The following is a 17005-nucleotide window of genomic DNA, read 5'->3' on the forward strand; positions in this document are numbered from 1 at the left end:
CAGGCCGGGCTGAGGAACCCCCACTCCAGTGCATTATTTTCATGCACTGGGCCTCTAGTATTTTAATATAACTGGAAAAAGTTTATAAACTATAAAAAAATTGAGCTATAATTCACATACCATAAAAATCACATTTTTAAAGTGCAGGATTCACTGGTTTTAGTATATTCACATGGTTGTACAATCATTACCCTGATTTAATTCCAAAACATTTTCATCATCTCCAAAGACAAACCCTATAGTAATCACTTTCCATTTTCTCTTCCCCACTCCCCCTAGTAACCACTCATCTACTTTCTGCTATGAATTTGTCTATTCTGGAGTTTTCACATAAATACAATCATACACTAAATGGCATATTAGGATTAGCTTATTTCACCTGCATTACATTTTCAAATTTCATCAACACTGTAGCATGTAACAGAGTTCTATTCCTTTTTATTGCTGAACTAGAGGCCCAGTGCATGAAATTCATGCACAGGTAGGGTCCCTAGGCCTGGCCGGTGATCAAGGCCCATCAAGTTCCCCTGCCTCCTCCTTCCCTAGCCACCCGAGCTGCCACTGCGCAGTTCCCCCCACCTCCTCTTTCCCTTCCTCCCTCAGCACCCCACCGCCGCTGGTCGCCCGCCATGTTCTGCACCATCCCCTGGTGGTCAGTGCATGTCATAGTGAGTGATCAAACTCTTATTCTCCGTTGAACTCCAGAGGGGACGCTTTACCTATTAGCCTTTTGTATATAAAGATAACATTTGCTGTATGGATATACCACAGAAGGGATATATCATTTTAATTATATATCATTTGTCATCAATTGATAGACATTTGGGTTGTAACCATTTTTTGGCTATTAAGAATAATGTTGCTATGCCCTGGCCAGTGTGGCTCAGTTGGTTGAGCATCGTCCCATGCACTGAGAGGTTGATGGTTTGATTTCCAGTCAGGGCACATACCCTGTGCCAGAGGCAACCAATCAATGTGTCTCCCTCACTCTCTCTCCCTCCCCCCTTCCTCTCTCTAAATGGGAGGGAGGGAGGGTGAGAGAGAGAGAAACATTGATGTGAGAGAGACACATCGATTGGTTGACTCCTGAACATACACTGACTGGGGTGGGGATCAACATGCAAGCCAGGTACGTACTCTTGACCAGGAATTGAACCCAAGACTCTTTGGTGTGCAGGCCAACACTAAATACTGAGCCATGCTAGCCAGGGCAAGAGTTCCAATTTTTTCCACTTTCTTACCAACACTTGTTATTGTCTCTCATTTGGATTATAGCCATCCTAGTGAGTGGCAAGAATATCTCATCGTGATTTTGATAGACATTTCCCTACTGACTAATGATGCTGAGCATCTTTTCATGGGCTTCTTATGTATCTTATTTGGAGAAATGCCTATTCAAATCCTTTGTCAATTTTTTAATTGGGTTGTCTTTTTATTGTTGAGTTGTATGAGTACTTATCTATTCTGGATATTAGACCACTATCAAATATATGATTTGCAAATATTTTTTTCCCATTCACTGGATTGTCTTTTTTACTTTCTTTTTAAAACCTCACCTGAGGATATGCTTTTCATTGATTCTAGAGGGGGTCTGGGGGGAAGAGAGAGGAAGAGAGAGAGAGAGAGAAAGAGAGAGAGAGAGAGAGAGAGAGAGAGAAGCATCCATGTGAGAAACATCCATGTGAGAGAGAAACATCGATCAGTTGCCTTCTATTCGTGCCCTGACCGGAGTTCAAACCCATAGTCTAGGTATGTGTCCTGACTGAGAAAATTAAACCCAAGACCCTTTGGTGCTCTGGACAACATTCTAACCAATTGAGCCACACCAGCCAGGGCTCTATTCACTTTCTTGACAGTGTTCTTTAAAGTAATAAAAGTTTTTAATTTTGATGAAGTCCAAGTATCTATTTTTTCTTTGGTTGCTTGTGCTTAAGGTGTCATATCTATTAACTTTCTTAAGGCATCCAAATTCAATTGATGGACATATAAAATATAGCCATTTCAAGTTTGTGACCTATGATCTTCAGGCTTAATAGGTATTTTTTACATGTAAGTATAATCAAGTCAGTACTAATTTTGTAACACTGAGATTTTTAAAACATTCCTTGCAGATTTTGTAAATAAAAAATTAGTTCTGCTAAATTTTATTATGGTTTGGCATCTACAATATGGAAAAATTCCCACTTGTCTTCATAACCAATCTTCATCCCAAATATTTTATGCAATAAAATACTTAGGTAGTCACTAAATTACCTAAGGTGCTTTCATCCTTTCTCTATACCTTCTATCAAAACCTCCAATCTCATCCCTAATCCTCAACAGGCTCAGAGAAGCCCTGTGAAACACAGTGTACAACTGTGATGATGTTGGTGGTAGAGTGGGGGGCTTACTACTATTGCTAGAAATATATTACTGATTAAAAATAGCTTATTAAAAGTTTTCTGGGAAATTATAATTAATAATATTATTTCTATGAGAAGATGAGAAATGAGCTTCAGATTCCCTGGAAGTACTTTTTTTTGGTTAATTTTCACCTGAGGATATTTTTCCATTGATTCTTTAGAGAGAGTGGAAGGGAGGGGGAGAGACAGAGAGAGAGAGAAACATCGATGTGTTTCGTTGCCTCAACCAGGGCTGAGGGGTGAGCCACCAGGGCCAGAGATAAAACCTGCAACCGAGGTATGTGCCCTTGACCAGAATTGAACCCCAGACCCTTCAGTCCATAGGCCAATGCTCTATCAACTGAGCCGAACTAATGAGGGCCCTGGAAGTACTTTTAAACACAACGCATGGACTGATACCATTTTGGTCTCAACCTTTTGCTCACAGATGTAACAATAAATTTGTAATTCTTAAAAAAAAAACAAAAAACACACACACACAAAATAAGACCAAGATGGCGGCATAGGTAAACGCCTGTACTCACTGCCTCCCACAACCACATCAAAATTACACCTAAAATACAAAACCACCATCATCCAGACCCACCGGAAAGCTGGCTGAATGGAAGTCCTACAACTAGAGAAGTAAAGAAGAAAGCACACCAAGACTGGTAGGAGGTGCGGAGGCACGGACGGCTGGTCTGGCACCGACGTGTACCGCTTTTTTAGTTGGGAGGGACATGGTTTCTGTGGAGGCCAGAGGCTGCCCAGAGGAGCAAGGGAACGCAGCCCCACACCAGCCCCCTAGCCCAGGCTTCCAGTGCTGGGAAGAGAAGTCCTCGTAACTACGGCTGTAAAAACCAGTGTGGATTGGGGCTCAGTGACAGAGGCTGCTGGAGACCTAGCTGTTCCTCTTAAAAGGCCAGCACCACGAACTCAACCTACAAGGTTCTGCTTTCTCTGAGCTCCAGCATCAGGGTGAGGCTTTGGGGGACACAGACACATATGAGGAGGAAGTGGACTGTCTGGCATTGGGGCAGGAACTCGGGGGCGGCTTTCTCCCAGAAGGAGGTGCTCCCTGGGCTAACTGGCAGCCATTTTTGTCTGCTCTGCCCTGGTGATCACCTGAGACCCTGCCCCACCTAATTTACAACCCCAACAAAGCTGTATGCAGTGGCTTTTGCATATGAATAGCCTGTCCTTGCTCAGGCTAAAATCTGTCAAACAAGCTGCAGCTGGGTCAGGAAGCCCCAAACCTCTCAATAAAAGGCCCAAGACCCAGCACCAGAACCAGCCTGCCTTGCTCCACAGCTGGGCCTCATCTGGGCACTTGCAAACCTGATACAAAGAGGAGGAATCTGTAGATCTCTCTGTAGCTCCTGCTGGATGGCCCCAGGCAGTGGCTGACTTTGCACCTCCCTGAAGACCAAGAGCCAGTGTACACAGTGGTCAGTGTGAGACCATACCAGATTACAACTTTTCAAATCCATAAGAGACACATTCAAGGGGCAGACTCAGTGAGCACCATAGCCCCACTGAAGCAAGTCCTGCTCCATAGAGGTGTCTCCTGCACAGCAGTTCTCCCACTGTAGACACAACTGGTCCTCACAGCCAATTGGCCTGGAGGTCAATTCCTCCCAGTGACACCAACAGCAATCAAGGCTCAACTACAACAAGACTATGCTTATAGCCCACAAAGGGATGCACCTAGAGTGCCTAGCTCAGGTGACTGGGGAGGCTGAGCCACTGGGCCTTATAGGACACCTACTACACAAGGCCATGCTACCAACTTCAAGAGACATAGCAGCTCTAACCAATACACAGAAACAAACACAGGGAAGCAGCCATAATGTAGAGACAAAGAAGCATGTCATAAATGAAAGAAATAGAAGGAAGCAAACTACTAGATATAGAGTTCAAAACCACATTTATAAGGTTACTCAAGAGTCTTCTACAAACCTCCAAGGGACTTAGTGAGACCTTTTAAGGATCTCAGTGAGAATGCCAAAAAAAATGGAAAAGGACTAGTCAGAAATTAAGCATACACTGACTGAAATAAAGAATAATATACAGGGATTCAACAGTAGACTAGAGGATCCCGAGAATCAAATCAATGATTTGAAATACAAGGAAGCAAAAAACATCCAACCGGAAGAGCAAAAAGAAAAAAGATTCCAAAAATATGAAGATAGTGTAAGGAGCCTCTGGGACAACTTCAAGCGTACCAACATCCACTTTATGGGGGTTCCAGAGGAAGAGAGAGAGCAAGATATTGGAAACTTATTTGAAGAAATAATGACAGAAAACTTCCCCTACCTGGTGAAAGAAATAGACTTACAAGTCCAGGAAGCACAGAGAACCCCAAACAAGAGGAACCCAAAGAGGACCACACCAAGACACATCATAATTAAAATGCCACGGGCTAAAGACAAAGAGAGAATCTTAAAAGCAGAAAGAGAAAAGCAGTTAGTTACCTACAAGGGAGTGCCCACACAACTGTCAGCTGATTTCTCAACAGAAACTATGCAGGCCAGAAGGGAGGGGCAAGAAATATTCCCAAAGTGATGAATAGCAAGGACCCACAACCAAGATTACTCTACCCAGCAAAACTATCCTTTTGAAGTTCAGATAAAGAGCTTCACAGACAAGAAAAAGCTAAAGGAGTTCATCACCACCAAACCAGTATTATATGAAACGTTGAAGGGTATTCTTTAAGAAGAGGAAGAAGAAGAAAAGAGTAAAGATAAAAAAAATATGAACAAAGTGGCAACAAATACATACCTACCAATAATTGAATCTAAAAATCAAAATAAACGAATAAGAAATCTAATGAACAGAATAAACTGGTGAATAAAATAGAATCAGAGGCATGGAAATGGAACAGACTGACGACGCTCAGGGTTGAGGGGGTCAGGAAGGCGGGAAGAGATTAAAAAAAGATCTTATATGCATTACCTATGGACTCAGACAATTAGGGTGGCGAAGGCCTGGGGTGGGACGGGAACCAGGTGGAGGGGGGCAATGGGGAAAAAGAGAGGGACTTATGTAATAATCTCAACAATATAAGATAAAACACACACACACAAAAGAAAACCACACAACACGTATACTTGAGGGCTGTCTATACTATGTAACTTTCATAGGCTCACAACACAATTATTGTATCTATAGTATACTAGTTTTCTAAAAATTCTGAAAGCATTTTAGAGTTCAAGGTGCTGATTTTTATTCTTTATGGAAAGCAAGATGAACAGTGTAATTCAAACCATACCCAACTGACATATCTGCAGCTGAATTTCTTTGTTCATCTTCCTTCAGTTTTTCTTGTTTCTCTTTCATTTTTTGTTCTTGCTCCTTAAGTTTTTCTGCCTTCCTTTTACGAATTCTAAAAGTAAAAAAAAATAAAATAAAATTATAGTCTATCAGATGTTTTTAACTTTTAGCATCTTGCCATTAATCATTAAATTAGTCATCCAAACGTTATCACAAAACCATAATGTAGCAATCCATTTATAACCTCTTAGTGAAGCCAGAAAACATCAGTGTGAGCCAATGTCACATTATAGCCCAATGTGAAATACGGTTCTAGATGCAAAAAAAATAAATAGCTTTCATTAGAACAACTGACAATAATTGTCTCTACCTAGCAGCTGCTTCTTCCCGTTCTTTTCGGTGTTGTTCTGCTTTTAACTCCCGGAACTCCTGCTTGGCCTGTCGTAATATATCAACATAATCTTCAATAAAATCCCTAGTAGAAACTAGGGTCAGTAGTTTCCCACAGAGAGCATGAAGTATCTTCATTTTTTCTCCTGTAAAAAATTGGTCAATAATTTCTGTATTATCAATGACAAAAAAGGAATTATGTTTGAAAAATTTTAATTTGTGGCTCAATGTGAAAATGTTTAAAAAGAATAGCGGAAAGTCTCTTAAGATCATACATGTAAATGGCATGTCTTCAGAAAAAAGCAACATTGAATCAAATTTAACAGTTATGTGCTATATAAGGCATTTCAAACACTAATGACTACCTTATATACTAGTGAAATAGACATGAAAACATTTTATTTTGTTAATCCTCAGCTGACCTGAGGATATTTTTCCATTGCTTTTTTAGAGAGAGTGAAAGGGAGGGGGAGAGACACACACAGAGAGAAACATTGATGTGAGAGACACACATTGATTGGTTGCCTCCCATACGGGGCCCCAGTCGGGGCTGGGGATTGAGACTGCAAACTAAGGTATGTGACCTTGACCAGAATTGAATCCATGACCGTTTAGTCTGTGGGTAGATGCTCTATCTACTGAGCCAAACTAGCTACGGCATGGAAAATCTTCTAACTATAAAGAATTATTTTTCAAGTTTTAATTTTTAGGGTCATATATAAAGTTCAAATCAAAACGAAATTATAATCACATGAATTTTCTTTAAAATGGCAATAGGCAAATTGCTACTCTGAAAAGACTGCTCAGAAACACTAGCATAAGTTATTAAAACTATATGAATGGTAGGAATTAAGGTCCTCTATGTTCTGTTTTCTTAATCACATAAAATTAAACTCTATATATTTGTATATTACAACTTTTTTATTTTAAAAGGCAGTGAAAAATAACTTTTATACTCTTTCTCAAACCTCAAACACTTATTCAAGCAAGTGTTGGAATTTAGTAGTTACAGCTTAAACTTCTGATATACTAATAAAAATGAAAGCTAATTCTCACTTATCCTTTTAAACTTAGTAGATTCAGTAGACAAATCAAAAAAATTTAAATAGAAAACCCAAATAAAAAAGAAAAGAAAATCCTAATTAAAGATAAAATGAACAATAGTAGTTTCAACATATAATACTATTGGTATTCCAACACTTTTTTTTTAAAGACTGTATTTTCTCTTTCTCTTTTAGAACTGCTTATCATCTAAAATATCTCATAAGCTAGTTTTCTGGGTGTAAGAGACATAAGAGGGTAGGAAGTGGAAAGGTTATACAAATTCCAACTTGCAAAGTTTACCTGGTGTCAAATCATACACTGAAGTGCTTGACAGTTTCTTTACTAAACTGGGATTGCTTAAACGAAGCTCCATACACGCATCATCTGTAGCATCAAATCCTCCTCGTTTTTGATATCTGTACTTTGCATTTGCTGATGTTACATCAGCACCTGAAGCTAAGATGTGCAGTCTGAGGATTTCAGAAAGGGTACAGCTATCAAGATCCAAACTTTTCAAACTGCAGCCTATAGTTAAAAATGAAAATAGTCATTTAGAATGTAAACCATAAATCCTCAGCAATGTAAAATGTACCTTTATAAAATTAAAAATAAAAAGCCAATAAAAAAAAAAAAGCCCACACATACCCTGGTGCAACTGGGGCCATGCAGCTGCCAAAGATGCAACTGCAGACAGTGCAGATTTTGTGGGGTCTGCATCTTCATCCAAAGCCTCTGTTAAATCTTTAAGGAAATAAATACTTTATTCTAGTGCAAATCAAAGCTTGAATATTTGGGAACAATGCCCTTTCACAATGATGAAACAGCAAACAGCTTAATATTCACAAACCTCAAAAGAACCAACACTAGTTACAAGCTTCATTTATATTCTGCCTACTCTCCACCTAAAACTCTAAATCCTACAACATGCACTACATATTAATATTTTCCTTACTTAACATAGAGAAGACAACTTCCAAGTTACCAGCAAGATGCACATACACCTTCCAAAAAATGGTAAAATACATTTTAAAATGAAAAACAAATCTTTTGCTCAATATAACTTTAGAAAATACTACTTTGAAAATCAAAATCCACTTGAAGATATCCAATCTTTTAAAAAATACATATTTTTACTGATTCAGAGAGGAAGGGAGAGGGAGAGAGAGACAGAAACATCAATGATGAGAGAGAATCATTGATCGGCTGCTTCCTGCATGCCCCACACTGGAAATTGAGCCCACAACTTGGGCATGTGCCCTGACAGGAAATCGAACCATGCCTTCTGGTTCATAGGCTGACGCTTTCAACCACTCTGCCACACCAGCTGGTGAAGATATCCAATCCTTTGTAAATATCTTAAGATTGAATCATAACAAAGTGTAGGCTGTAATCATCACAAAACCAGCAAAGAAAAAGAGCTAAAAGAGCACTGCTGTCACTTATCCATTGATTTATCCTATACATTTAAATTTTGTTTTGATTTTGAAAACTCTCCAATCCAAAAAACAATAGGAAGATTTTCCTGTATTTTCTAAGTAAATTGCTTTAGCTTTGAAAACAGTGCTTAGCTTACAAATAGGACTAATGAGCATATCAACAAGCACAAATGAATTTAGAGCATTAGCATATATAATTATTTCTAATTATAATACAGAGATGATAAAAAATTAAAGTGTCAACTATGAAAAACTTTAAGCTTACAAAACTTAACCCTATGTCACAGTACAGTGCACCCAGCTTCAGACTAAGAATCAGATCATGTATAGTCTAGTCTTAGGCTCCTGCAGTCAGTCCCTAGTTCCTCGTTATGTAGTCTTTAGAAAAGTCACTTAATTGGTTTCATTTTTCTGGATGCGATGAGTCTAGATCAGCAGTTTTCAAATTATTTCTTGGAAGCCCATTATAAAAGAGATAAAAAATGCCCTTGTTAAAGTAGGGTTATGGAGATGACAATCCTGCACATTCATCTTTCCAACTCTCCTGCAGTGGCACCAAGGACTCTATGGATTAGAGCTTAGAAAATCCCTACGCTAAACTGGTTCTGTGATTCATTAACTTTCTACCATATGATTTCCTTCCCAAAGTTCACAAGCTCACAAAATGAATCTTAGAAAACAGAACTGCTGTCCTTTACTAAAGGAAAAAGGCAGCTCTGGTATCCTGTCTGACTACAATCATTGATAATTTCATGGCACTTAAGAATAAACAATACCACACAGGAGTAATTATCTGACTACATTCTACATATACGCAGAACTTCTTACCAAGCCACAAATCTAGTCCAAAAACAGACTTTATATTTTTCCTCACCAGGAAAATACTAGACCTAAAACTTTTTTTAAATTTCCATTCTACTTATAAAGCCAAATAAACAAAATGAACAGGCACTGTAAAATTAACAACAGTCCTAGTTGTGAGCTGTGAAAGTATATTGGCTCTCTTCCTTTGCAGCAATCACACATTCAGTCTTCTATTTCCTAGGACAAAGGCTTAGGAAATGGACAACCAATAAAATAACAATTTACTTTTAATTGTGTTATATTAACATGTTAAAATATTACTTAACTCAATTTATCTACCAAATAGTACTCTCCAGAAACTGTAAATATCACTCTAGGACAGTGGTCACCAACCTTTCGGACCTCACAAACCACCAGTGTCCGCAGACCACCAGTTGGCGACTGCTGCTCTAGGATTTGCTTAGAGCTGGTCATCTGGGTACATCATACCAAGAGAATATAAACTTGAACTCTGTGTTATGGCTATCTAAAAGATACTCTTAATATCATAGTAAACTAGAATTATGTACATAAAATTCCAACACTAAACAAGAATATCTCAGCCAACATACAAAACTATTCTATATAAGGAGGATACTCTTATTCCTATGCTCTGAAGGGCTTTCAAGTTTATGATGTAAGATTAAAGTGAGGAATAGATATTTTTAATATAAGATTTTAAAAACTGCTGGTAAAAACTTCCAAGATTTGATATAATAGAGACCAAGGGGTAAAGTAATTAGATCTTCTTGAATACAGATAAACTTATGGGCCATGCTAGGGAAACAAATATTCAAAATTTCAATTGCTTTAGGAAAACTGTGGAAAGGCTTTTTTGTTACTGAATGGGAGGACAAAATGAAAGATACCTGGGGGAACAATCTAGGGCTCTTATGGAAACTGAAATAACTATGTAAAATGTGATGAAAAAATAATAAGGAAGTGAGAGTAAGGTGAAAAATTCCCAAGTATGTTTTTTATCCTCTCTAACATTTAAATATTTTCAAAAGGAGCATTACAACCTTTATTTAATGGCCAATACTTATTCAGAGACCTCACATTTATATGTATAGACAGTTCTACAAAGGAGTAGAGCTATAGAAATTACAGATCAAACAAATCATGAATACAAAATATAATGACAATACAAATACCAACAGTCACATATATTTTTCCTTTATACAGGGGATTTTCCAAGAAAATTTTCTTGTCACCCACTTTTTGTCATTGGGATTTCATCTGCTTTAATTCCTGAATTAAATACTACAGTTTTATGTCCTGTATTAAGTTCAGAACTTGGTCAATAACCCTGTGATGTTATTGGTGATTAAGGCAACCTAATGGCTACAAGAATAAATATGTGCTACATTGCCTGTCTTAAATAACCCATCTTTAGTGCTGGTGCTTATCATCTTAGATAACCTTTAGATAAACAGATTTACCCTTCTATCTTGCCTTTCATAGAATCTCATTTAATTGACTAAGTTATCTGTGATGACAACAGGGACCACATTGCTAAAATGGCCTTGATAAGGGATCTATGGTGAATAGCACTCAAGCTATCCTATCTAATAAAAGAGTAATATGCAAACTAACCATCACTTCGCTACACCCACAAGCCACACCCACCAGCCAATCAGGAGTGAGTATGCAAATTAACCAACCAAGATGGCTGCAGCCACAGAGAGAGCAGGAGGGAGGCTTGGGTTTCCCCGGAGATGGAGGAAGCCAAGCTTTCCGCACACCCTGGCTGGCCCACTACAGGCTACAAAGTTTCAAATATAGAAGGTAAATAAATCCCAACAAAAATGGCGGCAGGCACGGAGCTGGAGAGAGCAGGAGGCTAGGGTTGCCCCTGGCAATGGAGGAAGCCAAGCTTCTGAAGCCCTGGCCTGCCTTGGCCTCCGCTACAAAGTTTTAATTATAGAAGATAAATAAATCCCAACAGAAATGGCTGCGGCTACGGAGTGAGCAGAAGGCTTGGCTCTGCTCCAGGCTACAAAGTTTCAATTGTAGAAGATAAATAAATCCCAGATACCAAGGCCTCCACTTGGGTCGCTGGGGGACGTGGCCGGCCTGCAAACCACCACAGGCCCCTCACCCAGGTTGCCCCACACCCCAAGGGAACCCCCACCCTGATCTGGGACACCCTTCAGGGCAAACCAGCCGGCCTCCACCCATGCACCAGGCCTCTACCCTATCTAATAAAAGAGTAATATGCAAATTAACCATCATTCCAACACACAAGATGGCTGCCCCCATGTGGTCAAAGATCCTGCCCCCATGTGGACACAAGATGGCCACCACAAGATGGCCAGCAGGGGAGGGCAGTTGGGAGGGACCAGGCCTGCAAGGGAGGGCAGTTGTGGGCGATCAGGCCAGCAGGGGAGGGCAGTTGGGAGGGACCAGTCCTGCAAGGGAGGGCAGTTGGGGGCGATCAAGCTTGCAGGGGAGGGCAGTACCAGGCCGGCAGAGGAGGGCAGTAGGGGGTGACCGGGCCTGCAGGGAAGGGCAGTTGGGGGGACCCAGGCCTTCAGGGGAGAGCAGTTGGGGGGTACCAGGCCTGCAGGGGAGGGCAGTTAGGGGTGACCAGGCCTGCAGGGGAAGGCAGTTAGGGGGTGATCAGGCTGGCAGGCAGAAGTGGTTAGGGGCAATCAGAAAGGCAGGCAGGTGAGCAGTTGGGAGCCAGCAGTCCTGGATTGTGAGAGGGATGTCCAACTGCCTTTTTAGGCCCGATCCCACCAGGATCAGGCCTAAACAGGCAGTCGGACATCCCTCGTGGGGTCCCAGATTGGAGAGGGTGCAGGCTGGGCTGAGGGACACCCTCACCCCCACCCCCCCATGCACGAATTTCATGCACTGGGCCTCTAGTAGAATATATTTTGCTTGAATGCAGGCTATAAAACCCAAAAGCAACCAACATTGTATGCATACTCATCATTATCCTGTTGCTCCGACCAGCATAAAGGAAAATGAGCTCAAATTATCTAAGGCCAACAATACTATTTGAATGGAGGAATTCCCTACCTTTTTGTACCAAGATTCTGCTATCAAGATGTCTCCCAATAGTTATTTCTTATTGTGAATTTGTATGCAATACATTAGTATTGTTTAATAAAGCTTTTGATCCTAAATCTCATAGGTGGCAAAGTTCACAGAGAGTATTATTTAGGAAGCCAAATCAATCTCTTAATATGGTTTAATGATTCCTGTGATTGAGGAAAATCCTGAACAAAATATTAAACATACTCTGCTTTAAAAATAAAAAAGGGTTTATTCAAGAATTATTCCTACATTAATATGTGCCACACATTGACTCCAGATATTTAGGTATACAGAATTTAAAGAGCAAGATTTTTAGTTCAAACTAAGTAGCAAAATAAAAAAAATAAATTTTACTTAACTCTGATCTTAAAACTGTCAGATCTAAAATGAAATCAGCAGTAGTATTTTCAATTTAAGTTACTAATAACAACAATAAAAGTATTTCCTTAGGTGGGGCAAAACAGTGCTACTAGCAGAATCTCTTGGAATTACAGATACTAGTCAATGAAATCTGTACTATATGATAGGAGAAATCTAATGGAATAAAAAGCATGATAGATGGGGGAGAAAATATTTTCAAGGTCATCAGACACAGGATACATCAAAAGAAAGGTTTTATAAAACAACTGATAATGCATTCCTAGTATATGACTCAAGAATTTGGTAACTTAAACAACTATGTTTTATAACTGTAAAAGCCAAGTTAATTTTAAAATAACCTTCAAAAATGAGCATCACTACAAAGCCACTACCAATCAACAATAATATGAATTCTGACCTTTGGTGTCAGCATCAGTTATTTGCTCTTTGGCAACTTCCTCTTCTTCTTCAGCTATTGCCTGGAAGATGGCAGTCAGGAAGAAAAAAAGCAATTCACATAGTGGGCCTTCACTGTCATTTCCTACAAGAGCTTCCTCTAACACTTCTGTGAATAAAATGTTTAAAATCAATTTAAAGTTCTGTTCATGTATTGAAAAAAATCAACTCCAATGGAATAATAAACATTTCAATCAACAATAGCCTATTTAACTATTTTTTTTAAATGCCCATTTATCAAGGTAGAGCCAAGTATTACCTAAGGTAATAATAAAAACCCCCAATTATAATGATTATTATAAATTCCAACAAAATAATAAGCCCAAATCACCACATTCAAGAAAGCAAAATCAGACTCAGTAGATCAATACAATATTTCACCTAAGTTTAAACTTGAGGTGTAAATTAAGGTACATCTTAAAAATTATGATTTTACTCTAATCTGAATAACAATGTAAAGATTTGTTATTGTTGCCCCACTGTTCTTAAGAGCTATGTGGGACATTACTTTTACCAAATAGTGCAAAGGAGAGGTAATCATCAGCATTAGGTGTAACCCTAATATCAAATCCAAGTCATAAATGTTTCTCATCAAATTCATCTTACCTAAACCAGCATTATTTAGACCTGTAACAATGACTCATACCTCACCTAGCTCAGAAAGAGAAATTTAGGGAATGTAAAAGCCCTCGTGGAGAATACACTCTTATTAAAATAAGATTACAATTCTGTCTTTGAGGTCTTTACTTGGATCTTAAGACATTATTTTACCATTTCACAGGTAAAGATCCAAAACAGTAGCCAAAGTTCTACTCATACTAAGTTAGCTCTTAAAAATGAAGTTCATACAAATTAAAGTATGTAAGTACAGAGACAAAGCAGAAACACAAACTAAAGGTAGGCATCAACTTGTCTTCAAATATGGCTGATGTCAATTTCTTCCTTCCTTGCACTTACTTACCAGGCCACCCTCAAGTCTATTCTTTCACCCCCTTGAATACCAGCAAGCCTGACCAGTGGAATAGGGCAGAAGTAAGGCCTGTCAGTTCCAGGCCTTGCATTTAAGAAGGCTGGCAGTTTCTGTGTCCTGACTCTTGGAGCCCTCAGTTGACACATAAGAAGTATAGGCTACTCTGATGGAGTGGGATGCATGGGGGGGAGCGCCAAGGCACCAGACATGCGTGTAAAGAAGCCATCTTGAACATGTAGCCAGGTAAGCCTTGAAATGATTCCATTTCCAGCCACTGACTGACAGTAACTAGAGAGGACTAGAGAGGTAGGTCCAGTGATTCCACAGAACTTGAGAGATAATAATTTGTTCTTTAAAGCCACTAATTTTAGGATGAACTATAACACAGCAAAAGCACTTGCCTAGGGTTACTCCCTCAGGAAATTCATCTTGAAGATCAAAAAGTTCCCCAAATGCATTAAGGAACTCTAAAACCATCAGAGCATCACCAAAGATTTCAGGAGGTAGTCTAGTTTTCACTGGAGTTGGTTCTGGAAGTTCCTGCAAGATTAAACAATTTATGTAACTATTTGAATCAAGTGTAAGAAACTGTAAAAAGTAGATATGATATACTCTTTACCGAGTAAGAATTATTTCATGTAACTAGTGGTTCTCAACCCTGAATGTTTACAACAATCACCTTTAGAACTTTTAAAATTACAGATGTTCTGGCCTTATTCCAACTTTACTAAACCAGTTTCTAAGGATTTTTTCCTTCATCAAATTGAGAACATAACTTTAGGTTGAAGTGTATTTCTGACTACATTTTCTAGTTAAGAGGAAGTTTTAACCTAGATTCTGAGGTCAAGACAGTTGTGTCAATATTATTTTCAATATGGGATCTCCTTAAGATATGGAACAGAATTAATCTGCCACCTACTGACTTAGAAATGTTTCCTTATAAACTGAGCTGAATGAGTTTGGTTTGAATACTGTGATCATTTCTGGAGACAGAAATAATTCTTCTTCTTTTTTTTAATCCTCACCTAAGGATATGCTTTCATTGATTTTAGAGAGAGAGGAATGGGGGTGAGGGAAGAGAGAAAAATCAAAATGAGAAACATACATCAGATAGATCGATTGCCTCCCACAGGCACCATGACTGGGGATCAAACCTGCAACTCTCTGGTATACAGGATGATGCTCCAGCCGAGCCACCTGGCCAGGGCATGGAAAAATTCTTTATCTAGCAATCAAGCTAAAAATGCATGCCTGGCCCCACTGGTTATTAGATTATCAAGCATCACATAAATGACCAATTATTCTGCTGAATAAAAATCATTATCGCCCAGCTGGTGTGGCTCAGTGGTTGAGCATCAACCTATGAACCAGGAGGTCACGGTTAGGTTCCTGGTCAGGGCACATGCCCAGGTTGCTGGCTCGATCCCTAGAAGGGGTGTGCAGGAGGCAGCCTATCAGTGATTTTCTCTCATAATTGATGCTTCTATCTCTATCTCTCTCTCTCCCTCATTCTCTTCCTCTCTGAAATAAAAAAAAATGTTAAAAAAATCACTGTCAAAGCTTGTTAGGAAATGCTACCTTGAAACTCTAAATATAGCATTTGCTCAACTGACTATTTAAATATGAAGAGGCCATTATTAATAAGAAAGAAATATTTCATCAACAAAGTCACATAGGGCACACAGAACATGGGTGTGTGAAACATCACATAACAAACTTATACCTTAAGATCATCACATTCCATATCTTCTCTAGGTTTACTCCATTGTTTTAAGTGTTCCATATATTTTCGCTTTTCTTCACGTAACTTCTCTCTTTCCTAGAACAAAAGGTTAATAAAAATTCTTATAAGAACTTTAGAAGGCAGCATCAGTATCACTTGGGAACTGGTAAAAATACAAATACTTGGGCCCTACCCCAGATCTATTGAATCAGGAACTCTGGGGTTGGGCCCCAACAATCAATGTTTTAAGAAGCCTTTCTAGTAATTTTTTATGCATGCTAAAGTGTTAGAACCACTGATCAAAACAATGCCTACCTGACATAACTGCTACAAAGATGGAAAATGTCCAACACAGTAGTGCTTGGATAAGTATTAATTCAACTGGGCTCTGCCTATAGCAGCTCTCCCCATACTTCAAATCAATTAGATCCTGACAAAGTAGTTAACAAATTATTAGAGTACCTAAAATATTTGCAATATACTTGTCATTTTCAAGATTCATTTAAACTTGACTGACAGACTAGAGATACACACACAGAGGGAGCAGTAAGTAAAAGCAGTATTAGAATACAGTTGGTAAATTTCTCTTTCTTTTTAATACAGGCCATTTCTCTTGCTCACTTGGGTCTTTTGAAACCCTTACTTCTTGGTTCTGATATTTGAAACTGCAAGATAAATACCCTAAAAAAGTCTCTAATAAAGTACAATATAAATATTTTATTATAATTTTTCCAATAAATGTTTAATATGTTAACATTTTCCCTTTGAAATTTAGAAACACCAAAGGTAAACAGATGTGCACTTATCAAACTTTCAACATAAAATGACTAGATGGTTACAGAACTGTGCTTTGAGTAGTCTGCTGAAATAAGTCATCCCCCCACTACAATATAATTCCTATAGAATATAATAGGATGGGTAATCTCATTCAATATTGCTGAGTGTAAATAACACAATGTTTGCTAAACAAATACCCATGTACATGTATAGAAAGTTTTAAAAATGTTCTTAACCCTTTGCCCATTATTCTACTTCTACAAATTTATCCAGGAACATAATCCATAAAAAGGAAATTTATTCACAA

The 17005-nt window shown here is 38.8% G+C and overlaps 1 protein-coding gene across 3 annotated transcripts in view; it reads right to left on the reverse strand.

Annotated features, from left to right (window-relative positions):
* Positions 1-17005, reverse strand: part of BAZ1A (bromodomain adjacent to zinc finger domain 1A) — a 100031-nt gene that overhangs the window by 30923 nt on the left and 52103 nt on the right. For 2 of the 3 annotated variants that reach the window (XM_080671182.1, XM_080671181.1), the window contains 7 exons: positions 15922-16017; positions 14600-14738; positions 13191-13337; positions 7734-7829; positions 7389-7613; positions 6025-6190; positions 5653-5766 (listed from right to left, as the gene is read on the reverse strand). In XM_080671182.1, coding sequence (XP_080527308.1) covers positions 5653-5766; positions 6025-6190; positions 7389-7613; positions 7734-7829; positions 13191-13337; positions 14600-14738; positions 15922-16017 — 983 coding nt within the window. The remainder of the gene's footprint in view (positions 1-5652; positions 5767-6024; positions 6191-7388; positions 7614-7733; positions 7830-13190; positions 13338-14599; positions 14739-15921; positions 16018-17005) is intronic. The other variant, XM_080671183.1, reaches the window with a different exon arrangement.

This window comes from Plecotus auritus, assembly GCF_963455305.1.
Source record: "Plecotus auritus genome assembly, chromosome: 1".
Lineage (NCBI taxonomy): Eukaryota > Metazoa > Chordata > Mammalia > Chiroptera > Vespertilionidae > Plecotus > Plecotus auritus.